The sequence below is a fragment of the Rhipicephalus sanguineus genome, chromosome 3, assembly GCF_013339695.2.
Source record: "Rhipicephalus sanguineus isolate Rsan-2018 chromosome 3, BIME_Rsan_1.4, whole genome shotgun sequence".
NCBI lineage: Eukaryota > Metazoa > Arthropoda > Arachnida > Ixodida > Ixodidae > Rhipicephalus > Rhipicephalus sanguineus.
In genome coordinates this window covers 105,846,320-105,874,164 of record NC_051178.1, presented here as the reverse complement: position 1 = coordinate 105,874,164, position 27,845 = coordinate 105,846,320, and the positions used below count along the sequence as shown (strand labels likewise).

Sequence of the window (27,845 nt, the reverse complement as noted above, 5' to 3'; positions counted from 1 at the left end):
ACACTGGTGAAGGACGGCGTTGAAAGCGTTCGCTCCACGAAAGGCGTGGGAGCAGTCGCGTCTTCGAATGATTGAAACGTCGCTCGCACGATTCATAACAGCGCTTTCCTGACAACACATAGAGACCCTATTTTATTGTGTAACCGACTTGAGATTCCTCAGTTATTGAAGAGCACATCGCGAGTCCGCGCGACCTCCCACGTACAATGTTATGGGATTCATGCACTACAAGAAACACTGACGAATGCTATATGTGCAAGTAAAACAGGGTGAGCTTCAACTGAAAATGTTAGACGATAACATTTAGCTAACCTACGTGGCTGCAGAAAGCCTCGCGAAGCTGATAGTATGTGTACGCTGTGGGCTAGCATTGAAAGCGCGAGTTGCCACATATTTTCGCGAAAACTTCGCGTCTCGCTAGAACGAACCAGATTTCTCGTGTCACGGAGGGCCCGGTTTGTTCACTGATGCAGGGAACATGCAAAGTCGTAGTGTTCGTTTCTTGCCAACGCGTTAACACTGAGGCTAGCACAGCCGAACAAGGGAGCGACTGCGTAGTGTTGCCATTTTGTCGTCTACTAACCCTCCTCGAGAGGACGCTCCTGAATTCCGCTTGGCGGCGCGACAGTCTATGGGCATTGCGAATACGCAACCATACGCAACAGCTGAGCATTGCGTAGCTTTCCTAAAGAACACACACAAGGAGCAGCATGCGTGAATCAACTGCGCCGCGGCGCCTGGTGGCGCCGCTTGCACGGCGGAAAAAAAAAAGAAGGCTCGAATCGCGCATGCGCTTGCAAACGAATCGCGATATGTTTGAGGCTCCTTCGCTAGGAGGCGATGCGGGTGTTTGCGATGTGAAGGCTTCACGAATGTGACGTCAGGGCCTCTCCTTATTTTTCCTTCCTCCATGGACTCAGCAGCTGCATTGCGATTGCGCAACACTGTTTTTAGAGGTAGCCATCCGAGGATGCCAGTCTATACACTTCGGGGCAGTGGCGGCGAGCGAGGACGTCCATTGCAGAGCGAGATCCATGCACAATTCGTCTATTTTTACTAAAATTGTTCCAAAAGTGGACACCATAGCTTCTGTTTACCATTCTCAGTACCTCTGGCGCCATTTTAGAATTAAAAAAATATTCCCATTTGTGCCATGGAACTGCAAAAAACAGCGATTCCTTAAAGATTCTGACGTGGTAGTTAAAAAATTCCGCGTCTGAAGGAAGCAGTGACATTATCCGAGGACCACATGTGATCCAGTCATTAGGATCGTATGCACGTGCACACTTATCAGTAAGTATTTTGAGGACGGGATGGTGCTTTTCGAAAATTAGTACGCTGCTAGCCACAGTGACGTTGGACTCGTAGAATGCACTATTCCTCATTCCTTTCAGTGACTTGAGTACAAGCACGTCAGTGTCCAAGTACACGCCTCCGCGCTTCCAAAGCACGGAATATCGAAGAAAATCACTTAGATGCGAGACGGCATGAGGGCTTCGATGTAGCGCTCCCCCTTTCGCATGCAATGGTGCCAATGGAGTTTCTGCGAGCTCTACGCTTGCATTCAGTTCCGAGGAGTGGAAGTTCGGAAATTTTGAAATGAGGCGATGGTATGCGCATTCAGATGAACTTATGTTTCCGGTAGATAGGAGATGTACGATGAAGTCGTCGTTGTGGCGGCAAGCAGATTCAATGCTACAGGCTTGTCTTGCGCTGAGCTTGTGTTGATAGGTTGTTTCTAAGAACCATATGTGGCCTTCTTTTCTGTCCAAAGGTTCTGCAACGAAGACAGAAAGGTACAAGTTACAGTGGTTCCCCAAACTAAGCTACAAGGAATAACACGCATCAGTGTTTAAGTTTGTGCAAGGATAGTTCAAACTTCTATTCGTTCTCCAAGTACAGGTGGTAGTCGGAGAACAAGCACCGGCGTCTCATAGTCTATGAACATCTTTCCAATGTGCATATAGACTTACTATATAAACTTAATAGACGCAATAAGAATAATTACATGAAAGTTATAGAAATGCAAGGTCCCACATCGCAATGTTCGGGCTTTCTGGGAGCCTGCAGAGGACGTCTCCGAACTTATCTTGCCATCATTTACGAAGTTATAGGTTTTATTTCGCAAACATGGGACAATTACCATTAAGACAATGCAAGAAATGATGTTATCGCACATTGGTTTATCGAACTGAGCTGAAGGTGCTGACTGCCAAAGGAATCATCGCGTGGAAATAATAGTGCAGCAAAAAAAAAAAGAAAACAGAATGCGAATAACGAACAACAGGATGTCCCGGCATTTCCCACTCAATTAAATCAAGCGCTCCCTTTATTCTTAGGGTACAATTTTTTTATCCGTGCCTATATCTATTTATTGATCCTATTTAAATTAATATAACCTCTGTGCCAATAGACCTTATGCAAAATCGATGCCATCTGTCAGAGGTTTGGCAAAGCTACTGATTCGGCGCCATTTTGGAGGCTTGTGTCTGAATCGTATTGCTGTCACTGCTATAACTTTTTGCTTGTATCCGATTTGAAAGTAAGCAACCGGGCCTAAAAACATCAGACGAGTGTGTAAGGGCTTGTACACGTTACCGGCATTTCCTTGTTATTACGTGTAAAGAACTGCCTCACAACGAGAAGAAAGTACAAGTCTATCGCTGAGTCACATGAATGCCCGCCGTCGTTGAGAATGAAGCTTTGCGCTAGGTTATAAATTTTGTCTGTCTGTTTTCAGTGTAGCGAATAAAAGGGTACTAGCTATCTGAATATCATGCGTGTAGTGTGGGATGGTTGGGAGGAGGCTTTAGCGCGCGACACGGCCAGGCACAGCGATGACGGTAAGAAAGTGCTGTTGACCCATTTCAAAGCGTATTTCATAAGGGAGAGCCTACGTCGACATCATGTTTTGTGCATCTAATTTTAAATAAAACGTCCTCTTTTTTTATTTTAGAAATAAATATTTCGCTGCCGTCGTCACCGACGTGTGTTATGTATAGTTATGTATAGAATTGCGACACGGTTAAAATGTAAAATATTTCCGCATCTCACGCACATCAAAAGTGAACATGAAAAGTGTTAGTTGCTACAGGATGTAGGTGCCGATGGGCTGCTATTTGAAAAGTGTTAGTTGCTACAGGATGTAGGTGCCGATGAGCTGCTATTTTATTGGATATCCTTCTGACATGTATTCCTAAATAACAAGACACGCCAAGTACATTCGCGTTCACAGCGTCGTTTTCAGGGCCTACTGGCGCCTTACTATTTCAGCCCGTTGCAGAAAGACAGTCTTGCGTCGCAGACTAAACGCTTGCGAAACAACCTCAGCGAGTAACCAACGGTAGCGTACCCACGGTCGAATGTAGCACACTTGTAGCACACAGCGATGTCAAAGCTCGAGGTAAAACGGATGACCACAAAAAACTATCATCATGATTAACCCTTTCGGCACTGGCGTCGTCAATTGACGACACCGCACAAACGTTCCCCTAGCACCTCGGAAATAAAACCAAAACTGCTCATTCTTGGGGAAATACTTCTTCAATGATCCCCACTGTGATTGACACCGAAGTTGCGACATATTTGCGGAGCTGGGAGCCACAAAAAGATAAAGCTTGATCGAAGTCATTGGTGACGCCGAGGCGGGTCAGGTGAGGTGGCTAAGCGCCGTTTTCGGGACGTCGTACAGAAGCTGTTTCAAGGGGTATCACACTGAAATATGAGACGCGGTTCACATTTTGTGTACTCTAGTGAATAGCAGGACAAAAGATGCCATTTTCCTAATTTCACAACCGCTGAGCCCTGATGACCTAATTTGATTCCATGCTAATTAATCCATAAACACTTGCACCACTGGCTCAACTTTTCGTTTTTGGTCTTCTGAGGCCCTAAACATTAGGAAAACACGCACAAAAAATGTCTCCGGCCAAAATAAAAAATCCAGGGCTGAAAGGGTTAACGGGTATGTGCCACACAATATTATACATACGTCACGAAATTAGAGATCTAAAAAATTACGCAATATTCACGGAAAATTACAAATAATTCAATATCACTCACGAATAAATTAGGAATATATCACCGGTTGTTCCAGAAATACTACCAGTGCAAAAAGCAAAATGCATAATTCTGTTTATTACTAAGACAAAATTGCGACTGCATACGCGAAGATGCATAATTGCCAGACGTAATCATGGTTTTCAACTTTGTAACAAAAAAACATGGCTGATCCCTCCGTCATAGGAATCGGTATAACACGAAAGTGAAACGTGTCTTCACAGAAGTAGTGCTTATGATATATGAGAGCTTGTACAATGTCTATTCGTGTTTGGCAGCTATAGCACCGTTTGACGTGGACGCACCCATGTTGACAGCATGTCTCTATCGCGAAGACTAACGCCCATGATCATGATTAAACCGTTGAGGTAGCTGACGGTGTGAACATATATTTGGACACAGCGAATCGTGAATCGCGCGTAAGGATGATATCAACAAGTTCATAATCAACATTGGTACCCGGTATGCACTTCTTCAAAGCGTCGTCAATTAAGGAGAGAAGCGGCACGGTGTGCGCTTTCTAGTAATGGGTAGCCGACGCCTGTGCTCATGCATACATAACACACACTGCACTTCAGCAACGCGGGAGGTAGAGGTTCGTAGCCTGAGCCGCAAACGCGTGCGTCCCGCTGGCCTCTGTCTCGCAGGTGCTGCTCTCGCTCCACCAAGGCACGACATTCGCCCGTCGAAATCGCGTCCTTTCTACAACGCATATTGCAGCAGTTTTGTTAGTCGGTGCTCTCGCAATTGAAGCAGTCGGCGGCAGAGAAATCCCGTTCGTGCACGTGGAAGCTGCACTACTCCGATGAGCCGACGCACGCTAACACGAATCCAAAGGCAAAAAACGTAACTGCGTCAAGGGTGCCTCGGCGACGCCAGCGCGGCCAGTCTACCTCTCTGGTATCGAGACGCTTTAACCATGACCTCCGATATCACGTGCAATCTCGGAGTAAGCGTTAGTAAGTGTCGATCGTGAAGCATTACTTCTTTTCACCTCTCACAGACGGCGGCACCGCCCCGCTCCGCCCGCCGCGAAAGAGAAGGTGTGAAAGATATAAGGCGCGTTCGCGCCGTGCCTAGCATCTCCCGAGTTGGCTTAGTCGGTAGAGCGTCGGTCGCTTGCCGTCGCGGCCGCAACGTCGTGGGTTCGATTCCCAGCGGGGTATCTTTTTCTTGGTTTTTTTCTTTCTCACCCGTTGGCGTCCATTTTATCAACGTCATATCCGTGACGGATGTACTTGGTGGACCCCGGCATAAAACACTTTCGTGTTAAAAAATAAAAATCCCAAAGAGATTTCCTTAAAACGATGTCTCCTTTATTGCAGGAAACCCTTACGGCAGGTGATTCCGCTCATCAGCAGTATTGCGGTAGAAATGAGTGAAAGAAAAAGGAGGATCTGCAATCTGAAATACCAACTTTAACCCTTTCAGCCCTGATTTTTTTGTTTTAGTTGCAGATTTTTTTCAATGCATTTTTTTTCATGTTTAGGACGTAAATAACATCCCCATAAAAGTTCAACTTCGTAACGTAACTACTTACAGAGATACAAGTATGGTGTCAAAAACGTACATCAGGGCTCAATGGTTGCAAAGTGAAATACGTGGCAGCTTTATTGAAAATGACATAGGGCAATTCAAAATGGCTGAAGTGATCAAATAGATGAAAGAGAGATGTTATACACGCATATGGAAAGCTCTGAAGCAATTTCGTGACTTTGTTATGCACAGGTGAACCTTGCACTTCTCACACATTAGGCGGGTCCTTCCTGTGCAGCCTTCCATCTTGCACCTTCTTTCCCTCGTTTCATCGTGAAGTGGGAAATGTCCCAGCTGATCAAACCTTACATCTTGGACAGGTCTGTTTTCTGCCATTCTCGGGTGTTTTGAAACCTGCAATGGTGAGAGTGAAGGCCTTCCCCTCTTGGGTGCCACAGGTTTCGATCCAGCTGCTGACAGGGCCTCAATGACTCTGAGAGTGAAGTCGAGCAGGTCAAGCTGCTTAGGGAGGTTCTGTTTGTCTGCGTCACGCCTGTACTCAAGCCAAGCGTTCACCACTGCGAGGTTCATGAAATGAAACGTCATTCTCAACGTCCACTTTCGGGAGCGAATGGTAGTCCGATAAAGAGAAATCAGGAAGTCTACTTTATCGACCCCACCCATGCTGCGGTTGTATGCGTTGATGACTGCTGGTCGCTTCACGTCCACGTAACACTTTTCGGCTTTGTTCCAACGACGAACGCTATCTTCGTCCTCGATAGCAATAAAGTTGGATGCAAGGGTCACAGTCCTGTTATCCATCCACCTTGTTACCGCTATATTTCCATCGGCGCTCACAACGCAGTCTGAAGAACCGCGGCCACTTTTTTTCAATTCTTTTTCAGTCTTCAAAGGGCACTTTTCACACCTGTTCGATCTTACAGTGCCGGCAGCAAATATTTTTTTACACAGCATTTCACGGAGAAGTGGCAGCGACGTAAAATAGTTGTCAAAAAAAAGCTTGTGTCCCACACCAGATGGAATTCGGCCAGCTAAACGCAGCACTATTGCGCCTGTAACACCATACTGCTGTTTGATGTGGTCTTCGATCTTTGTTGTGGAACCCTGATAGGGCAGAAAGTCATATACAAGGCCAGACTCGCCGCAGAGCATAAATATTTTGATGCCCCATGGGTTCGGCTTTCCTTTGACATACTGCTTGATGTCGAGGCGCCCTTTGAAAGGCACCATCTGTTCATCTATGCAGAGGCGTTCCTCTGCTACAAGTGACTTACACTTGCTTTGGAAGATATCAAGCAATGGCCTTACTTTCCAGAGACGGTCAGTAGCATCAGGGTAATTCACATCCACAATGTGCAGGTTATTTCGCAACTTTTCGAAGCGGTTGCGCGACAATCCTGCACACGCCACGAGATCGCACCTCATGTTCGGCTTCCAATAGAGTCTGAGCCTCGGGTAATGGAGAACACCCATTGTGAGATGTAGGGCGACTAGACGCCTTATCTCTGCCTCGTTGGTGTTGACGGAGCTCCCTTCGTGAAACACCGAGTACCGGTTTGTTTTTTCAGCCAGCTCCAGAAATACACTATTTGGCACATACCCTTTGAAATATTCGTAGGGGGACTGCAACTCTCCGAGTTCTGATGCTTCGTGGACATCACCTTTGTATGTTGAGTCTGGCGCCTTGAACGATTTTCGTCTCCAGCCGCCAGATGTGTCCAGTGCACTCTCGTCATCGGAGCTTTCACTGTCGCTCTCCATTGGAGCTTCATCAGAAGCACAAGGCAGCACACCCTCGTCGTCCGAGTCATCAAATTCGCCGTCTACGTCGGATAGGTTGCCGTTGTCGAGCTCCTCAAACAGCGCGTCCGTTGCTGCTTGTAGCCGTGCGGAACGGGTACGGTGACACGAATAAAACGAAGTCACAGGTATACCCGCACCTGTGAACAAAGAAAAACAGGGTAATTAACATACCGCATCAGCATTTGTTCAGATATCGCGCCTCTAAAACACGCGCCACAATCAACTCGTACACCGCCATTTGCAACCGTTGAGCCCTGACGGTGTCAAAATCGTACATGACAAAAGCATGCCACTGCGAAAATGCTACAAGTGCAAACAAAAAAACTCCAACGTCTTCCAACTAACGTACTACTAAGGCACAGCATACAAAAAACTGGGCACATAATCCAAAGGAATTACGTAGCTACAATTGCAGAAAATCGGAACTCACCGGACTCCGCGTTCGCCATGATGTTGCCGCTGCTTCTTCTTCGTCGTAAATTCAGCGTTCGAGAAAACGCGACAATACTGATGTCCATGGCAGTAGGTGGGCCGATACTTCACATTGGGCAAAAAATTGCGAGTTTTTGTTTCGTTTTCTTCGCGTGGTGGTACCATTTGTCGTGTGGTGTCAATTGACACCGCCAGGGCCGAAAGGGTTAAGGTAGTGGTCAATGCGAGGTTTTATATATGGTGCAGAAAAAGCTCGTATCGTAGAATAGGAGGCAAATATTACCACGCGCCTTTTTTTTTTCTCGATGAATGCGGGCTCCACCTACAAGAACACCACTCTTGGCAAGCCGCTTACAAGGTTTGTGAAGCTTAGCTGTTGTTTCGGATTGTCCTGTTAAGATTACACGCAGGACGCGAGTAATCGAACTTATTCGCATGCTTGCTCATGCGAGCACCAGTGATAACATTCGATTCTTAAAAAAGGCACAGCTTCACCGCAAAGGCGAAGCAGTGAGTGCGAAAGCAACAAATTGCAGTGTTACACGAAGTGAGGCTGGCAGCTAACTGTTTTGTATCCGATCTCGCGTAACTACAAAACGCTGGTGTAAGAGAGTACGGCCGATCCAATGAGAGATGCTCTCCGTGTAGCCACTTCGCATTGAGAGCGCAGCACGTAGAAGGGTATACGAGCCGCCCACTGTAATGTCTTTTGAGATAGCGCACGCGCTAGCGATCGCGACCGCGCTCTTAGATTCAAAGTTCAAGTTTGCTCCTCGCGCGACACTCCCCTCCCCTGCGTCTTTGCGTCTGTTAAAGCTCGTTAAGGACGGGAGGGGTGTTTCCTGTCTGCTTCGATGGCAGGCCTCCCGAGCGAGGTGATGTTATCGCATGCGCCCTACGAGCGACGGAAATGGGCCGGCTCGTTTGAACTCTGCTTCGGCGGCGTTCGTCGGCCCCGCTCGCGCACTTTGACCCGCGGTAGAACATACAATGCGCGGGGGATCTTATCAATTTGGACTTCATACCGAAAGGACATGACGGCGACGGCGACGGCAAAAACCTGTCGAGATTGCCCATATAATTTCTATCGCAATAAAAGACAACGCGTTCCGCCGACGGTCAGATTACCGACGACCGACGACTGCTTTCGAGGTTAGTGTTGCACTAACTCACTAATTGTGTCACTTCTTATCTTTCGGGGCACTATCTAGTCCATAAAGACTGGCTGATCCCTCAGTCATAGGAATTGGTATGAACACGAGAGTGAAATGTGTCGTCTCAGAAGTAGTTTATTGTTAATAATGCATTGGTATGTGAGAGCTTGTACAATGTCTATTGTTGTTTGGCAGATATAGCACCCCGTGATGTGGACTCACCCAAGTTCACGTCTGGTGGCACATCTCTGTAGCTACGTCGAACGCCCATGATCATGATTTAACCCTTGCTATAGCTGAAGTTGCAAACATATACCTGGACACCGCATATGGTGAATCCCGTGCAATCATGGCATCAACAAGCTCATAGTAAACGCTGATACTAGATATGCTCTCCTTCAAAGCGTTGTGAAACGCAAAGAGAAACCTGACGAGCGTCCTGTCTTCCCGCTAGCCTTACCTTTAATTCTCACAGGCCGAGCAGGGAACGTGCTGCGACAGCCGGGCGAGCGTCGGAGACCTATGAGCCCATAGTAAACACTAATTACTCGATATGCACTCCTTCAAAGCGTCGTGAAACGCGAAGAGAAACGCGACGAGCGTCGTGTCTTCCCTCGGGCCTGGCCGCTAATTCTCACAGGGCGAGCGGGAAACGCGGTGCGACAGCCAGGTGAGCGTCGTAGAGCTATATTTCTATATGGTTGGATCCTATGAGCGAGGCTTGGGCTAAGCCGTCCACCACGTGGTGTGTTAAAGCGTTGACGAAATTGCACTTCTCTTGGGAACACGCCGAATGGGACGGGAGTAGCGACGCTGCCTTGGCGGAGCTAATATTAGAGGCAACAAAGTTCTTTTTTCAAGCCTGGTGGCACACATGTCACCGCGCCGTTACAAAGAGGACGCTCCATCCGTCCGTCCATCCGTGAGCACTGCGAGAGGAAAGTGTGAAAGATAGAGGCGCGTCTATGTAGCCTACGTTATGTGTTTGGCGGTAGCTCATTGGGCTAAGCGCCTGCCAGCCGTCGTCTCGGACCGAGAGGTCGTGGGTTGGACGCCTGTCTACAGTAACTCGTTTTTTTTCTCTTTGCCATCTCATGGCGTTCGTCTGGCTGACATATATTCGTGACGGAAATACGTCATTAAAGTCTTCCTGGACCCCCGCATAAAACGCTTTCTTGTTAATGCTTCAACTTTACCTGCAGGAGCTCATGAACATGGCCGTCACGGCCACGTCACATCTGGTGGAGAGGCTTGGTGGCGTCCCGGCGATGGCGAACGCGATGGACGTTGAGGTATCCGTTAGGCGCTGAGCCGTGCTCCCAATTAGGGTTGCAGAAGTTGCGCCTTTTCCTTTCCTCAACCTCTCCTCCTCCTGAGGTATCCGTTAATTTGTGGGCAGGTATACGGCTACGTCAACTAGCCACTCTCCACGCTGTGCTGGTGGTGCGTTGACAGCGAAAACACGTAGTTCCATTTCGCGGTACTGGTAGCGGCTGTACGTGAAGCCTACGTCCTCGCAGTGGTGGTAGAGCGGGTGGTGGTCAGTGCGCTCGAAGGTTCAGTTTTTTTCGAAGCGAAGCATTGGCCAACGAACGGTAAGATGCCGGTGACGCAGGCGGCGGTGTCTGGCGGTCGAATTGCGGCTGCTCGGCGTCATGACGTGGGCGCGGAGGAGGAGCGTTACGGCGGACTGCGGCAGTGTAGCTTACAGCTTCCGGCTGTTGCAGTGGCTCTTCGGCAACGCCTAGAGTTTGCTGAATTTCCTCATGGAACATGTCAGCATTTGACTGTATTTCAGGCTGCGATTGAGGGAACAGCTTTCGTAGCTCTACACGCATGTTGGCTTGGATGGTTACGCTAGGCGGTCGCCATCGAAAATCGAAGACAGCTATTCCATCACGGAAAAGGAATCCTTTGCCATTATCCGGGCTACGTCTGAGTTTCGCCCCTACCTATACTGCAGGCCTTTCAAGATTATGAGCGACCATCGCGCCTTGTGTTGGCTGGACAAACCTAAAGGACCCTTCAGGTCGCGTCGCACGGTGGAGTCCGCGATTCCGGGAATCTGACATCACTGTTTGTACAAGTCCGGAGAGAAGAACTGAGATGCTGACTGCTTGTCCCGCGCCTCTTTTTTTCCGCCACCGCAAGACGAAACTTGAACCTACAAAACTTAAGTGCGGACGACCTCGCTGGGAAACAGCGGAGAGATCCAGAACTACGATGCCCTGATTGAGTACTTGGAAGGAAATACATGGTTCTAAGTAGACCTGTGCACCGCCGTGTCGCGCCGGCGCTGGCGCCTGTTTTTGCTCGCGCCGCTGCCGAAGTCCAGAGAATGAGCATGCTACCGCCGCCGCCGCGCAATAATTTCGGCCCGCCGCCGCTAGTCTTTTTTTTTTAACCCGAACGGGCAATCGGGACTTAAAATACATCACTCATGGACAAACACATGGACAGTCCATATGTAATGGACTGTCAATTTCAGCCCCGCTCAATGGCCGGAGCTCGGCGAGCAGCGCGCCCTCTGTTTCCGGTTTCCTTCTGCAACGTCATTTTGACGTCACGCTTTCACAACTCTTGACACATTTGTGAGGGACGGAATGCGCTTCAACCATGGCGAAAAAAAAAACAACTGACAGCTGAGCCAGTGGTTAGGTATTCGTGTTACAAAGACAAGACGTGCACGCACGGTCACAAGAGAGAAGTCAAAAGAGTGAACAGTTATTTCTCACGTAGACCGCCACGCGCACCTGAATGATAGGTATCGCCTCTTGCCTGGGAATGCGCTGATAAGTAATTGTGTCTACCTATTTTTTCGCCTCTGTATCATTTTTCAGTTGTTAGCGGCATTTGTGGTGTCTTTACTACCCTCTCGTGTCCGCGTTTGCACGCCCTGTCTTTTTAAAGGGCCCCGAAACAGCCTCTGAAAATACAAAAACAGTATGCGGGCAGTTTGCACTAAGTCGCGCAAAGCTTTGCACAGCGAAGCACGGGCGTATCGCCTCCCGTACTCCCCGTCGACCGACACTTCTAGTTTCGAGATACGAGGCTTCCTCCTCGGGATTACGCACTCCGGATGCCCCATGAATCTAGACACAATCAAGGAAAGTTTCTACTGACAAGCAACCCGTCGTCGTTATACTCCGTGATGCAAGTTCTGACACTTCGAAGATCTTTTCTATTCTCTACCACATCAGGACGTTCTTCGAGGTGCCAGAACTTGCATCACGGAGTATAATGACGAGGCAGGGTTCGTAAGAAGTTGCTTGTCAGTAGAAACCTTCCTAGAACTTTTCAACGTTTATTTGGATTCGACTGCTGTCGGAGTTGGAGGTGAACTGTATGTGCAAAAAATTGTCGTTTGAATTGGCTCCATGTGTGGCTCCAATACTGAGTCATAGTTTTCTTAGCGGAGCGAATAGGGTAATTGAACACTATGTGCCAGGTACTGTTAAAATATTTCCCTATGTCGACAATTACTTGGTGTTCTTAGGCAGACGAAATTACAAACAGACAGCTATGTAAGTCCTTGGACTGTTCAGCACGCATGGTCGAGGTTTGTAGGTTTACACATGAATTTTGGAATTATTAGGTTGCAATTCTTGGATCTTCAATTAGATTTAGGTGAGATAATGCATGTTGGTGCTACCAGCCGAGGGCTCGAAAACCGCTGCTTAATTATGCGTTCAGCCACTTTAAAATGGGTATCGCTTTCAGTGCTTTGAGAGCAGCGCTCGAAAAATCCTGCGTCCATAAAATGACGCAAAGCTTCGAAAATCAAGTGGAAAAGCCAGGGAATGCTGGGTATCCAAGCGACCTGATGCACAGTTTGCGGCAAGCTCGCCCGCGTGTTAAAAGGAAAAAAATTGCACCATCTCCCGCTAAAGGGGACCATGAGGCGATGCGAAGCCGGAGCACTTGCACGATCGCGTTCCGTTGGCGTTCGCTGGGCATGCTACCGACCTCGCGTCGTGGAACGCGAAGAGGAACGCTACGCGCATCGTGTCTTCCCTCTAGCCTGGCCGTTAATTCTCACAGGGCGTGCGGGGAACGCGGTCGACTGGCGCGCGAGAGAGAGGCAGCGTAGGAGAAGAGAGAGAGGGGAGGGGGTGAGCATGTGCTGGCCCTCATCGCGGCGTTGCGCAGGAGAGAATTTTGGCATGTCGAGCCCGCATTTCAGAGGAGCCAACCGAGGCAAGCGCTGGACTGAACGCGCGCAGTGCTCTACCACTTGAAGGAGAGGAGACTAGAAGAGAAGAGTAGCGTATGCGCCGTGAGAGCGGAAGCGAGAACGCATGAGAAGCGCAAGCAGGTGCTGGTAGAGAAGTGGAGAGAGTAACGAGCAGCTGTTGGAGAGAGGGAAGGAAGAGAGTTGCGCATGCGTAGTGTGAGTGCGGACTACTACGCCGCGCGACATACCCCCGAGCAAGAGATACTTCGCATCTAAAAGGCATGCGGCAGAATGCTAGCGGAAAGCCGAAAGAGGTGGACAAGTTCGCTGTTGTTCCATATGTCCCTATCGGAAAAAACAGCGTCGCCAGTGCCTCCCGGTGCCTTTCACCGCACTGGGTGGCACTGGAAACGCTGTACAGTGTGTCCCAGTGTACTACAGCGCGGTGGGAGGCACTGGGACAGACTACAGCGTGGCCAGTGCCGCCCAGTGCGCTCAAAAACGCTGGGAATACTGTACAGTGTGGCCCAGTGTCTTACAAGCGCACTGGAAGGCACTGGTCACGCTGTACAGTGTCTGCTTGCGCGCTGGAAACACCAGAATGCACATTGGAAAGAACTGGGTGCTCTGGGTAGAATTCATATAAGATTTGGTATAGGGTCGCGCGAAGTGAAAAGAAAAACTTATCGAATATCTTGAAAATATTGTTCTATTCTCTGTCCTACACATATCTAGCTTTAGTTTTGTTAAACAATGGACGTACGTATACACTAAAGCAATCATCTGCCGAGCGCGAGCGCTTTCTCTGAAGTGCGTGATCGAATGTCGTGAATGTAGTTCATATAACTGCATCGAAAGAACTTATCATTCGCAACACAATATGACATTAGTATTAGTCTGATAATACAATCAACCTACTCTAGCAGCCAGTCCAATCCTTCCATATGGGCTCGTACCGCTGAAAGCCCCACGTCACCGGCAACAGTGAGACAATGTAATGCTCAATCTCGGCGTTTTTATTTTCTGATTCATGTAGTTGAAGGTGAAAATATGGCCTCGCTTGAGTCAGGTATGATCGAAACTGCATTTGAACGGGTATTAGAATGTTCGTAATTGAATATCCACGTTCATCACAGCGATCGTGGCGCACGGAGTACAGCTGTAAGCCTAACGGTCGGTTCGGCTAGGATGAACTACTGCGGCTCTATAGTACGCGGAACCTAAACAAAAAGGACAGAAAATATGTTCAAACGGCTGACGAAAACTAAAGCGTTCAGTGTGCAGGTCAGATGCATGCTCTTTTTACATAGGTATGACTAACCGCTTAGCGAGTCAGTGCGACTGCCGCAACACATCTGCGGTTACGCTAATATTTTTTGCAGCAAAACGTGCCAGATAGACGTTCTGATCCTAGGCAGCGCATGACAAACAAATAACTACCTTCTCTTAGGTTCTCGCGACCACGAAGAGACTGAAAACTGCGTTTCTAAACGAGAAAAATGAAAATACTGGCTGCTGGAAGTAGTCATAACATGAAAGAAGAAACCACCTCTCGTTTTTCAGGTGTGGTGCAGCGGTAACGTGTCAGATTCAGGATGCACGGTGCATCGAGGTGGTTTGCATCTTTGCAGCTTTGCATTTACCAGCGCACTGCCGGCAGTACGGATGCGAGGCAGTTTTCGAAGACGCGACGGTTCAGTCGGAAGAAAGGAAGTTAATAGACCGCAGAATTATCGAGGCGTTCCATATCAAGAGGAAAGTGAGGGATGCATCAGCCACCCGTCGATTATTCTTACTGACAAAAAGTATGCATATATCAGCTCCACGTGCACGTAATCACCTCAGTCTACGTGGTTGTTTCCACGTGCGCACAATCGTTCTCATGCACTGCGTTTTTCGCCCAACTCTCCACTTACAGAAACTGCTTACAGAAATGAAGCAAGTTGAAGCCGTGCGCAATTGTTGAACTCGTTGAACTCGACGGTCTGAAAGCCAGCTGGCAGTTGCAGAGGAATGCACGCAGACGACACCATGCTCGCACAAGCAGCCGCGCGTGTGGTCTGGGAGGGAATGCTATCACCCTAGGGACACGGAAACGACCGCGTTGGCGCTGAACGCCGCCGCACTGGTGGAGCCGCCTATGCAAGCGCAGTGTGCCAATAGTGGAAACAATGTGTGTATGTGAATCAAAAGATGGCTGATCCCTCCGTTATAGAAATTGGTATAACAAGAAAGTGAAACGTGTCGTCACAGAACTAGTCGATTGTTTAAAGTGCATTGGTATACGAGAGCTTGTACAATGTCTACTGCTGTGTGGCAGACATAGCACGGCTTGATGTGGACGCACTCACGTTGACGCCTAGTGGCACATCGTACCGACGACTAATGCCTATGATACGGATTTAATCCTTACTGTAGCTGAAGTTCTCAAAAGATACGTGCATAGAGTTTCATACAATAGCCTAGAGAAGAAACTGGCGCTGCGATCGTACAACCCTCATGGAAATGATGGGAAGTACAGACTTCGGATTGGATTCCGTTAGCTAGCGAACTGTCTACGGATCTGTTTCTACAGGTTGAGTTTCGTTCTTTGCGAGGCGTGGGCAGTGGGGTGCGTTGCAAAGCACTCAAGCAGTGTCTTTGTTGTTAAAGAGGCTGAAAACCGCTAGGTTCTTTCGTTTGCTGCGATGTTGCTGCGATGTTGCTGCTTTACAGGTTGTATTCGGCAGTTTTAGCAAAGCGTCGTGCACTCACCGCTGCGCATAGATGTAGCGTCCCATGCCAGTGCAAGAAACTGCTTAGAGTTCACGTTATTTCGATAAGCGCGTCTTGCCAAAACTCGTTCAAATCGGCTGCAAAACGACGGCGAAGCTAAGTAGCGCACTGTAACGCTCCTCTGACCACTTCACAACAAAACAAGAGATGCGTTAGGGGCAGACCACTTGAACAGACGCACCTGGCATCGCAGCAGATGATACGCTAACTGTTTCTCACTCAGCATGCTACTGTTATTTCCACAAACAGATAATGCGTACTTTCGTGGGAAAGACAATCACGTTTGGTTTAAGTGTTGTAAAGAAAATAATTCATTATACTGTGATGCGAAATCTGAAACACAGTTGCAGAGCAATGCATACCCGGGTGGTTGAATTTGTCCAGGTTTCAATTCCATCTCACGGTCACGCAAACTTTATTGCAATAAGTTTTACGTACAAAAGAATGAAGCGTATTTTAATTGGAAATAACTTCATATCTCTTTGTTTTACACTCGGCAAAGGAGCGTTGCGATTCTCAAGAACCTAATTCATCCGAAGCTAATCCGGAGCCTGTACTTCCCATCATTCCCAAGGTGGCTGAATCGCCGCTCAATGAGCCCGCGTAGACACTAGCGCCAGATGCCCCTCTAGGTATTATAGTAAGAAACTCTATGGATACGTGGATATCGCACATGCACTCCTTCAAAGCGTCGTGAAACCTCCGATGCATGACCTTTGACCTCCTTCAAAGGTCATGCATTGTATATATGTAGCAGAATATATGTTTCATTAGCATGGCATACACCAGATTGTACACTCCTGCATGTATGACAATCTCGCGATATATAGCGAACTATATGTCACGACATGCATGTCTTCATTAGCCTCAATGACAAACAAGACGATGTATGCAGCTCTTTGCTGGCTGCTTCGCATTGCATCGATTCCCACATTGCGCGGGATCTGCCGATTTTTTTCAGTCTTCAGTTTTCGCTCTTTTTTCTTTGCAGCCTTGTTAGCTACAAGTTGATCATCTTTTTCTTTTGCAAAACTTATTTAATAACGTGATAGCTGCTGCACTTAGGACATGGTGCATTACTACTCGCGGGGTGTGTCCGTTCTCACACACATCGAAATCGATGCTGTCAATTATTAAATTGTGTGTGAGTGCCAAAAGAGCCTCTTTTTGATTCGGCAGAGCATGAAATTGTGTTGTATGCTGTTCCCTTCTCAGTTTGTCTAGAACTATTTCTGCTGTAAGAAAAGCGTTCATTATTGCAGGCTGAGGAAACTTGAGACCACCACGCTTCATGGCCTGCAGCAATTCTCCACCGGCAACCTCAATGTTGTCCTCTAGCATCAAATTTCCTTTGCAAGCCATGCATGCAAGATTTTTTTAATGCGGCATGGGCACAGTAACCAGCAACGTAGGTGGTTGCATGGAGATTCGGTGCCTTCTTGCCAAAGTCAGAGTCTGCAACCTCAATGTCAAAGCTGTCGAGCACATAATCATTTACTGCCACTGCAGCTGTTGCAGTTCCCATTTCTGGGAGCTCCAGAATATCTTGCAGACAAAGTTTTCGCTCAGACTCATACACTTTACTTTTCCTATGGAAATGGGGTACTGCGCACCGGAGTGTTGGCGATACTTGCCAAACCTGTCTTTCAAACAATCCGTCTGAAACGTTCCTATCAGCATATAGTCTAAGTGCACTTCCTCTAAGCAATAATTAGTCACCTTTACTAAGGTGTCTGTCGTGAGACGGAGGGCACTGTGCGTCTCCCTTGTCAGTATTCCTGTGTCAGACTTGAGAGACTGCCACAGATCTAGCCACTTCACTAGACTCAACAAAACCTGGACCTGGGGACTTGTTATTGAGGCACTCGGTGACTGCAGCTCGTCACGAAACCGAATGCCCTTGTTGCATGTCTTTACATTTACAATGCTCGACCACTTCGTTATAATTTCTAAGAACTCTGCAGTTCCAACCACATGCTCGAGCTGAAGTCTGGACCCACATGTTCGAAGAGCCGCCGCTGCAGAGATGTTGAAATTTTAAGTGCAAGCATGATATTTTGGCGCTCAATGTTCGATGGATTGAGAGCTTTTGTTCTAAGCGTTGGTGCAGATTCAATCACCTGACCATGTTCTTTTGAGTGAAGCTCTCGAAGAGTCTTAAATCAAGCTGTAAGTATTGGTGCTTTTTCGCTAGGTGCTGTGGGGCTAGGAAAGAACATGCATGTTCCAGCATTTCGCTGGTAAATCGAATTGTTCCTTATACACTTCAATAAGTGTATAGGGTCAATTAGAAAAAAAGGGGACGTTCAGAGTCTGCACTCTGCAGAGTGTCTATATACACTTTGAAGTTTGCGGGGCGCCCCAAAAAGTGACATTGTCTTACGGTTGATGGAGTCGTTATCACTTATGACTGCAATGATACGTAAACCGACGTTCTCCAACTCAGTAATAATGCTATGCAAAATGGTATGAAGCTGCTCCGCGCTGATGCGCTCTACCGGCAGAACGTGCGCTACATTTTTCAGAGATGAAAGCAAGCTTTGCATCATGAAGACGTGAACTGTCTTCCCTGCATTTGAGCTATTACATGCTGCATCAACAATTACTCCTCCCTTATAATCAAAATAAGGCTGCAAGTGGATTTTGTCCATCATGAGAATGACAGTTTTCTCATGATCCTTCATTGTAGTGACAAGCTTCTTTGCATGGCATAGGAACGAAGTGCCTTGCTGCTCGTGTGCCGGGCTTTCTTTGTAGGAATCGCATATACACTCTAATCACGGTAACGTTTACGACAGCATAAAAAGACATGTAACTTATAATTTATAAGTTACGTGGCTGTTACAGCAATTTTATTTTTGTGTTTTCTTCATTTCCCTCTCTCATAAAGGTTACATCGACAGCAGCGTGCCAAGTTAAAAGCTAAAGCACCGCGATGAGCATTGTAACCTTTAGATTGTAACTTATATAAGCGCAATGACTCATCCGTCAGGGGACCTACACTATGGAGTGGAAGTTTATTGATCAATGTGTCACATCGCGATCTGTCTTGTTCAAGGCTGGCTTTATCAATTGAACAGCGGATGATGTGCACACAGAACGGGTCTTGACAGCAGAAAAGCAAATCACAGGAGGCGTACTGAGGCAAGCGATAGTGGGGTATGAACTAAAACTGGAGTTCAATAAGGTGAGCCCGCTTCCAAAGCCCGTAATTTATGAAGTGACATAATCTGCACAGACATCGGCAGAAGCACAAGAACGAAAAACTATCATATGTTGGTCAAATATTTGTGCTAAACAACTTATTATGTAGCTCTTATATCTATTTTACTTTTGAGCCGCAGAAGTAATTAATTTGCCTCCGGGAAGCTTCGCATATGGCGACAAGATAAAGTACTGTGAGCACACGACAACCGACCAAATTAAACTGACGATGCGATCGAAGAACCATCCCGTGGCGCGAGAAAAATATTTTTCCGAGACTCGCAATACAATTTATTTTAATTTCGCTGTCGTGTTGTCTAGTTTGTTTGTTTGTTTTTTTCGCGTTATAATTAACGGATCGTAAAGTGCAGCAAACGTCACGGGACAACATAGCACCAAACACGGTTAACCGTCATCAATGCGCCAACACGGGAGAAAAAGATGCCGCTGAGTTCACAAAACAGCGTGGGACGGCCGCTCCAGTAGAGAGGCCGCGTAGAGAGATGTATGAGCTCGCGGTGAGTAACAAATGTGGCGTTCTCGAGGCGCCGCTTCAACTTTATCGAACCAGGGACGGCGTCATCTCTCCTAGGCTTTGCACAGCTTGAGGTGTATGCCGGGAAGAGTATTCGAATGCGAGGCGGTTGGTGCGGTTGTTGAAGTCGCGTTTGTGCAGTGCTGCTATTCGTTTCATCGATTTAACCAGGTTTTACGCTCCGCGCTTTGTTAACGTGCCTGGTCTAATCGTGTTGTGTACGTGAGTGGGGTGTAACTAGTGATATAGCAAGGAAGCACAGTCATTAACGTGCGCGATCCGCCGCAAATCAGCCACGATGCATTGCAACGGGCACGTTCAGTGGGCTGCGCGGCCGTTGCGACGAGCTGCATTGCTGATTCTTCGCTTGCCTGAGACTCGCAATTGTCGAGCGGGTTGCATCCGTTGTCACGTTGCCCGAAGACCGCAGTAAATGTGATTTGCAGGTAAGCAATATTCTCTCTTCAGTACGTCATTTGCTTGTGTATATGTACTTATGTCGCGTGTTTGCCTGAAGTCATGCTCATGCTTACGCTACTGTACGAGATGGGTCGCGTCATACTTTTATGTAATCGTGTCATACTTTTATGTTTTAAATAAATCGTGTCATACTTTTATGTAATGCATTGTTATTGGCAGTATTTGCTCTGCGTTTGACATTACAAGATGAGTGTTTGGGCGTATATTATCAAACATCCGACTAAGCTCATTCGTTATCATACACGTTTATGTGAGAAGAGATGAAGGACAGAAGTTTAACCCTTCTTGCTGTCGCCGTCTTGGTACCTTCAACACGCTCGATGAAGGCTGCAATCACGGTGTGAAATACTGTAGGCGGCATAAACAAAGTGCCCCAGATCAACTTTGCCCAGACGAGCTCTGCGTGCGCAGTAACTCGCTCCTGTCAATGGCAGTCTGGGCTGTTTGTCATGTCATTGTCACCGGTACATGATATTTCGTGGCGTCTATACGCAACGTGTCGGCTAATTCAACTTTTCGCCATGCTTCAAACTCTGCTGCGGTAGTTTTAGGTGGACGAGTGAGGGTTTAAGGCGGTAATGCGGGCTAGTTGGTTGTGATCACTGGTGTTCATTTCGGTAGCGCAAAGAAAATTAGACACATTAAAAGAAAAAAAAAGCCCTCGTAGAGTGATGTAGCGCGTCGCGCCTGTGCAACGGGTTTTTGTGTGTTTCCTTGCAGTAAAGTCAGTTGATGTCTAGCGCCTGTCCTGTCTACGTGTCCTCTCTTGTCTTTAATTGTTTTGCGCTACCGAAATGAATAAAGCTTTAAGTACCCGAAAGACAATGAAATGGCGTTAAGAGTGCGTTTTAAGTATAGTTTTAAGTGTCTTAAAGGAAATCACAGCATCCTTCCGTGTGTAGCTGAAAAGCTTTAAGTATAGCGAACCCGAGGCACTGCGCCGACCGAAGTAAACATTTAATACACACACACAAAAGGACGTTTATGACGTGAAAAAATAAATGGTTAAATCCGGTGCTTTGGCTGAGCACGTTTCAGGGGACACGCAATCGACTGGGGGAAGGCACGTGCTCGCGCTAGAGAAAAATGACTGTCACGACGTCTTTATCTCGAGTAGCTCTTGATACCGGCCACTCCGTGTGTGTGCGTGCGTACGTGTGTGTGCGTGCTCGTGCGCGTGTGTGTGTGTGCTCGTGCGCGCGTGTGTGTGTGCGCGCGTGTGTTCGCTGCGTGTATGTTCGTGCGCGCGTGTGTGTGTGCTCGCGCGCGTGTGCGTGTGCGCGTGTGTGTTTGCTCGCGTGTGTGTGTGCTCGCGCGTGCGTGTATGTGTGCGCGCGCGTGTGTGTGCTCGTGGCGTGTTTGCTCACGTGTGTGCTCGTGCGCGCGCGCGTGTGTGTGTGTGTGTGTTTGCTCGCGCATTCGTGCTTGTGTGTGTGTGCGCGCGCGCGTGTGTGTGTGCTCGTGCGCGTGTGTTTGCTCGCGTGTGTGTGCGCGTGTGTGTGTGCGCTCGCGCGTGCGTGTGTGTATGTGTGTGTGCGCGCGCGCGTGCGTGTGTGCTCGTGTGCTCGCGTGTGTGCGCGCGCGCGTGTGTGTGTGCGCTCGCGCGTGCGTGTGTGTGTGCGCTCGCGCGTGCGTGTGTGTGCGCTTGTGTGTATGTGTGTGTGTGCGCGCGTGCGTGTGTGTGTGTGTGTATGTGTGCGTGTGCTTTTTGCTTTAGTTGGCTCAGTGCCTCGGGTTTTCAGCGTCACCACGTATCAACCCAACCAGACGGACTTCCGTCAGACTTCAAACTTCTGCGTGTTGACCTAACTTGAAACCTTACCACAAATATATGCTGAAGTCATCTTCATTCCATAGTTGCACTCATACAGATCACAGTGTACGAGATTCAAAATTCAGATAATTCATGCTCATGCTTACGCTGCTGTAAGAGTTGGGTCGAGTCAGAAAAATAAGTTGTCATGCTTTTACGCATTGTTGCCGGCAGTATTTGCTCTGCGTCGCTCGATTGCGTCTAAATGCGTCGCTATCGAAACGGGGCAGGTGAGAATATGTTACGCGATAAGCGATACGCTGTGGCTTAACGATTTTCAGATAGCACGAATGCCAGCAATCGTGCAACGTAGGAGTTCAAAGGGAGACATGGTCAGTGTGGTTGGTATGTCTTTCGATGTCCTTAGTTCCTTGGCGATAAAAATTTGTTCTCCGGCACTGAGATAACTTTTTTTGTGTGTTCTCGTTCTGTTCTAGGGTGCAAGCAACGTGTCATTGTGGTTAGAAAAAATGAATCAGTATACATGTGATTTAACTGTCAAAGCCGGAATGTTTAAAGGTACGTAGCCAACACAAATGATTTTTCCCGCCATAATAAATGTGTTGCGTTGGAACTGTTTACAGCATACATCCCGCCCAAGGCATGCTGGGATGATCTACTATCAGGCAGCTTGGAAGCTTCCAGACGCCGATATGCCTTACGTTCGGTGCAGCCGAGGTTATGAACTGTCAAGTGGAAGATGCCCCTTGAGGAAAACAATTAGGTACGAGCATATTCAAGCTCTACGTGAAATGCCGATTATGGTCACTGAAAATTGTAAATTGTAATATTTCTGTTTCTAATCACCTGCTGTCGTGTTTCTGCTACTAAACTGTCACTTACATTATTGTATTGCTGACTTTTGTGCTAAACAGATGTCAATTGCATTTGGTATTAACGTGCGATTTAAATAAGATTTTTGTTTTCCGATAAACGTATTGCACAGGATAGTAGATTTGAGGAACGCTCATGTAGTGGTCAAGTAACACCCTTTTTTTTTGGGGGGGGGGGGGGGGTGGAGTATGTGTCTCACATTACATGTTATCGGCTGTTGTGTGCAAAGTGGCAGTAACCGTTGGTATAGTGTAAAATAACGGTCCTCTCCTTTTAGGATCGACTGTCCAGCGTGGAGATTGCGGAATCAGCAGCTGACATATTGACTGATGAAACATGATGGTGCGTGCAGCAAGAGAGGGTTTGACTGCAGAGCCTGACCACCTGCTCCTGTAAATTTGTACCAACCACAGGCGAAAACAAGGGGAAACGCTTTTTATACCTGCGGTCTTCTATCAGCTAGACAAGTCCCTGAAGCTATAAATCAATAAACTGATGTATTCTGCTTTGGAGGTATAAAGCAATGAAATATGAATTCTTTTCGAATGGTTGATGTTTTTTTTTTCTTCAGAAAATTTCTTGGGAGCACGCACAACCCGAGCAACAAAAGTAAAGGACTGACAATCACCCTCTTTTTGGCTGCCCTCTGGGTTTCATCTGTCCTGCTTATGTGCAAAGTACCAGCAGTTATGGTATGCCGCACACATTAGTGTACTTAAGGAGAAGCACGACGCTGATCACGTATTATTTGCAGGGGGCTCCACTCAGTATGACCGCTCTATCCGTGGCCCACCGACCCAGGTGTCGCCTAACAAAGGGTATGTGCCTCTTTTTTCTTTCGATGTTCTTTCTGCGACACATTTCGGACCACTCGCTACGCACATGATCGGCCCAGCCAAGTGTCGTCTAGCAAACGAAGCGTGGCTCTTCCTTTAGGGCTTCTTTCTGTGCACGCCTAATCTTTTGTACTTCTTTCTGCGGCTTTATTATGCAGCGTACAAATATGTACACAGAGTAATGAGAACTTTCACGGCGGTGTCATATGGCCTGCCCTGTCCTGAATACACGCGCTGGAGCTTTGGAATAATTCTGGTACATGTCTGCTTAGAGCACAACAGTTGCGGTGTCCGTGGCAAGAGATGTACGCTTCCCTCATCGCAAGGAATAGCACAAAACAATTTCCTTTGGAGTTGGCTTAGAGCTTGCATGCATCATAACGTCACACCTTCGCCCACAAGCATCGTGTTGTTCAAATGTGGTCTGCCACTAAAACGATAATTAAGAAGGGCAGGTGACTGACAGATATTCCTACTCATGAGTTGTGCCATGTGTATCAGACAAGTATCCTCTCTTGATCCAATTAAGTAGATGTTTAAGCATTACAATTTCTATCTCTCGAGAAAACCACGTTGCGGCTCTTTGTATGCGCTCTTGGTATTATTGTATTTTTGCGTATGCATACATTTACTTTTACTGCGTCTTTATATCATTCAGCATTCGTATATAATATGCACATACGTACCAGCCAGCTACTTATTAAGCGATGATTTCAGACAGTTCTTTGGGTTTTGCGAGAAGTACGTAAAACTGACTAAACGTGGCGTATGGCGAACGGTTTGTATATCAATTTTGAATATGCTCTACGCCGTGAGGAGCAGTGTTAATTCTCTGCACACTTCTTTACGGCCTTCAGCAGCTTCCCTGCTTTGTCAGCCTCACATTTTGTCAGTATCCACGTTTTCATTGATGATCCCACATTTGAAGGTGAACAAAATCGCAAATAGCCCTGTAACAAATAGACGGCTGGTATTTATTATCGGATAACACATAGTTTGATAAGCACGCATAACACAGTCAATGAAAGTGCACGAGCAGCAGAAAAATAATTGAAGTGTTATAATCACGACAGCCTATGCTTAAACTGCATAGAAGTTGGGCCAAGAGAGGATGGCCTGACACGTATATCATGATACTGTTATAAAATCTCTGGTCTTCACTAATATTGACGGGTCGACCACATTTTAATAATAATCGCGGTTCATCATTACTGTAGTGCATGCTAACTCCAAGTCGCCTCGAATATGCGAATGTTTTGTTAGCTGCCTCTTTCTAATGAGCGAAGGCGACGCGTTTGGCCTCGGTCACCGCAATTGTCACGTTCTATAAGCAGTCATGCACTTGAATGATTACAATGCGCCATCGCGTGTGTTCCGAGAAGCACCTTCCATGTGACACCTTCCGCAAAGGTTCGCGTTTCTTAGCGTACGTATATGGACGGTGTATTAAAACCGCACAAGGAAGCGCGGAAAAAAACACGAGGCATGCGCAGCACGAAGTGCGAAAGAGTGGAAGGCTGTGCTTCCGTTGCTGTGGCACAACTGGCTGATCCAAGCATGTGATGAGCGTAACCTCCTGGAATGCGTCGAAGAAAGAAGAGCGAAGGAAAGAAGAGGCGCAGAGCGGTGGCCGTATAAAATCTCCTGGAAGCCGTTTTGTGTAAACACTATACCATGTACTGTACAACGTAACCTCTATTTTTACGTGATGTGGCCGCATAAAATCTCCTGCAAGCCGTTTTGTGTAAACAATATACCGTGTACTGTACAACGTAACCTCTATTTTTACGTGAGAATGCTCGATACTATGAACGGGTACTAAAGGTTACTAGATAACTTCTATTTTATAAGTACACAAATTTGTGAAAATGTGCACCTTTAGTAAACGTTACCGTGCTTAGAGTGTACGACGTATTGTTGACTGATGTGGTAACCTAATGTTTCCAGAACTGCGTAGAAACCTGTAGGCATGCGGAGAAACTGTAAATAAAATGCTCGAAAACACTAGCAGCTCTGGAGAATACCGCAATGGATTGCAGTGCTTGACAAGGAGAACAGCAACTTGCTCTTTAAGAAATCTGACAGCATGCAGTTGCTCGACGTTTGACAGATCACAATTGGAGGCATCTTGAAGAAGAGCAAGTGTCAACGTCAGTAAATGGGTTATTCTGTCTTCTTCCTTAGACGGAAGCTTTTGATCTAAGGCCTCAACACCATCTAGCAAGCGTGTCAAGAGGCGCATATCATTCATTTTCACAGGGGTGGTATCTATGCCATCAATTGTAGTGAGCTCCACATTGCGGCAATAAACTTTAACAGTGAGGTCCTGTGAGATCGCGATCGACAGCCAAATACAAGGGGCATCAACGGAAGCAAGACTGAAAAAAACCACGCTGGTGGGTCGGGATATAACATTGCAGAAGCTGGAAAGCTTGATTTCCGGAACTCGCTCCAACAGAGCCTGGAAAGTGCCGATGTTGTTTCTTGATTCTTCCTCCTCGTGGGTCTGAAGTGATGCGGTGGTGGCTTCCTGCAAGGACGCTGCTTCAAGGCGCATCCTCTTTTCACAAGGTGCCTCTCGAGACGTGGCTGTAGCGGGTGCGGAGTGGTACGCGGAACAGTTCGGGAGAACACTAGGAACGGCTTCGGCGCTAAGGCGAGCAATCTTGAGTTTTACCTCGACGACGTTGTCTGTTTTCGAGTCCACATAACTAGGAGGAGTCCGAATGTCTGACGCTCAGAAGTGCCGTTCGCAGACCTGGACACCAAACACAAAAAAGTTGGCATATTTAGGAGAGCTAACATGACGAGTGAAACAGCGAACACAATACTTAAAACCCGCGTCGCGCAGCATGTCAGCGTTTTTGCGACTTACCACTGAGTGTTTCCGGGCACGAAATCAGCACGTGGAATGGCTTTTAACCATTGCCTTCTTCTGTCAGCGTCAGCCGAGAATGCGAACACGCGCATAGCCTTCTCCCCGTCGGAGTCCCCGCGGCAGCCGGGAACACAGCAGTGCCCTGGCATTTCGACGAATAGCCCAGAAAATGTCACACGCACATGTCACTTTTAAGGTTGTATTCCTCGATTGTCATCCAAGAATTCGCCGCCGGAGCCAAACTTCAGCAAATGGCGAAGAAACGATGAAGAAATACATGTAACGTGCACGAAAAACATGTGCAAACTTGACGATGGCGACGTCCACAGCAGTGCCGATGTCTCATCTCACATTACTGTTTTGACATTATTTTTATAAGAAGCTGCCCAAGTATAATTTTTAAATTGTGCATCAGCAAAAACATACACAAAAGTTTTCACACTGTGCAAGGTAGATTTTGCACTTTGTGTATCAGTCATTAATATTTTTTTGTTTTTTATGCGAAACGGCCGGTCATGTAGGCTCCCTAGATGCGTCCACATCAAGCGGTGCTATATCTGCCAAAACAACAGTAGTCATTGCACAAGCTATCATGTACCAATGCACTATAAACAATAAACTATTTCTTGGACGACACGTGTCACTTTCGTGTTATACCGATTCCAATGACGGAGCGATCAGCCATCTTTTTCCCTTTTTGCACTGCTCCTTATAGGGCATTACGGGTTTCTCGGCGTAAGCACGTGAGCACATATAAGGTCATGTTTATATACACCCTCATTTCGCAACGGGAGCATAACGACGACATGTGTCGTATTAACTCCGCTATGACGGAGTAAATGATGCGGGCATGGGAGTTTTCGGGCTGAGAAGCTGATAAAACTCCCGTCTGGGCTAATTTTTTCTTACAGTGTACCGGCTCTGTGGTAGAATACTCGACTGTGATGCAGAGTGCCTGGGTTCATTTTCCGCTCGTACCCTGGTTTTTTCTTGCTCACTGTGGGCGATAGCTGTAGCGGACACTGATGGCGACGGCGGCGGACAGCTGCACCACCAAAATCGGCTGATATTGTGATCTCATACCAACTTTAGCTGTAAACCTAAAACGCGGCACACTACTTTCGCAATATGAAGCGTAAAACTACCTGTGAACTTTTTGCCAAGAAACACGGGAGGAATCTAAAAAATATATATAAACATACCTTTTTGCTTATTTACGGTCCCATTTCGTGTCTTCCAAGATAATTTTGATGCCGGAAACCTAATCTCACCCGCGCAGTATTTGCTCCAAGTGAAATAAATTATTACAACCGCAAAAATCCAGGTTAACGGAAAGCAACGCAGGTATTCTCGAAGCCTCATGGCGCTTTG

General features: G+C 47.3%; 2 protein-coding genes and 1 long non-coding RNA gene across 5 annotated transcripts; 1 reads left to right on the top strand and 2 right to left on the bottom strand.

The window, feature by feature from the left end:
- Positions 1-919: 919 nt before the first annotated feature.
- On the bottom strand, positions 920-27,845 carry LOC125757635 (lactosylceramide 4-alpha-galactosyltransferase-like). Its single transcript, XM_049413302.1, has 2 exons — positions 27,677-27,845; positions 920-1,777 (listed from the first exon to the last, which is right to left on the bottom strand). The coding sequence occupies exons 1-2, from the start codon at positions 27,834-27,836 to the stop codon at positions 951-953; spliced, it is 987 nt and encodes a 328-aa protein (XP_049269259.1). The 5' UTR covers positions 27,837-27,845; the 3' UTR covers positions 920-950.
- LOC119385733 (piggyBac transposable element-derived protein 2-like) lies at positions 5,645-7,981 on the bottom strand. The gene is made up of 2 exons (XM_049413301.1): positions 7,790-7,981; positions 5,645-7,496 (listed from the first exon to the last, which is right to left on the bottom strand). The coding sequence occupies exons 1-2, from the start codon at positions 7,875-7,877 to the stop codon at positions 5,734-5,736; spliced, it is 1,851 nt and encodes a 616-aa protein (XP_049269258.1). The 5' UTR covers positions 7,878-7,981; the 3' UTR covers positions 5,645-5,733.
- On the top strand, positions 20,047-23,133 carry LOC125757636 (uncharacterized). 3 transcript variants are annotated; one of them, XR_007415375.1, is made up of 4 exons: positions 20,047-20,079; positions 22,364-22,445; positions 22,511-22,650; positions 23,038-23,133. It is a non-coding gene; the product is annotated as an uncharacterized LOC125757636 (long non-coding RNA). The 3 variants fall into 3 exon arrangements; XR_007415373.1 differs by lacking the exon at positions 20,047-20,079 and adding an exon at positions 22,199-22,271; XR_007415374.1 differs by lacking the exon at positions 20,047-20,079 and having other exon boundaries at positions 22,152-22,445.

Bases quoted from the DNA above. Each gene is read 5' to 3' on its own strand.
- LOC119385733 (XM_049413301.1), bottom strand. From the start codon at position 7,877: ATGGACATCAGTATTGTCGCGTTTTCTCGAACGCTGAATTTACGACGA. The intron at 7,497-7,789 runs GTGAGTTCCGAT...CTTTGTTCACAG, and splicing joins CATGGCGAACGCGGAGTCCG to GTGCGGGTATACCTGTGACT.
- LOC125757635 (XM_049413302.1), bottom strand. From the start codon at position 27,836: ATGAGGCTTCGAGAATACCTGCGTTGCTTTCCGTTAACCTGGATTTTT. The intron at 1,778-27,676 runs GTATGTTTATAT...TCTTCGTTGCAG, and splicing joins GACCGTAAATAAGCAAAAAG to AACCTTTGGACAGAAAAGAA.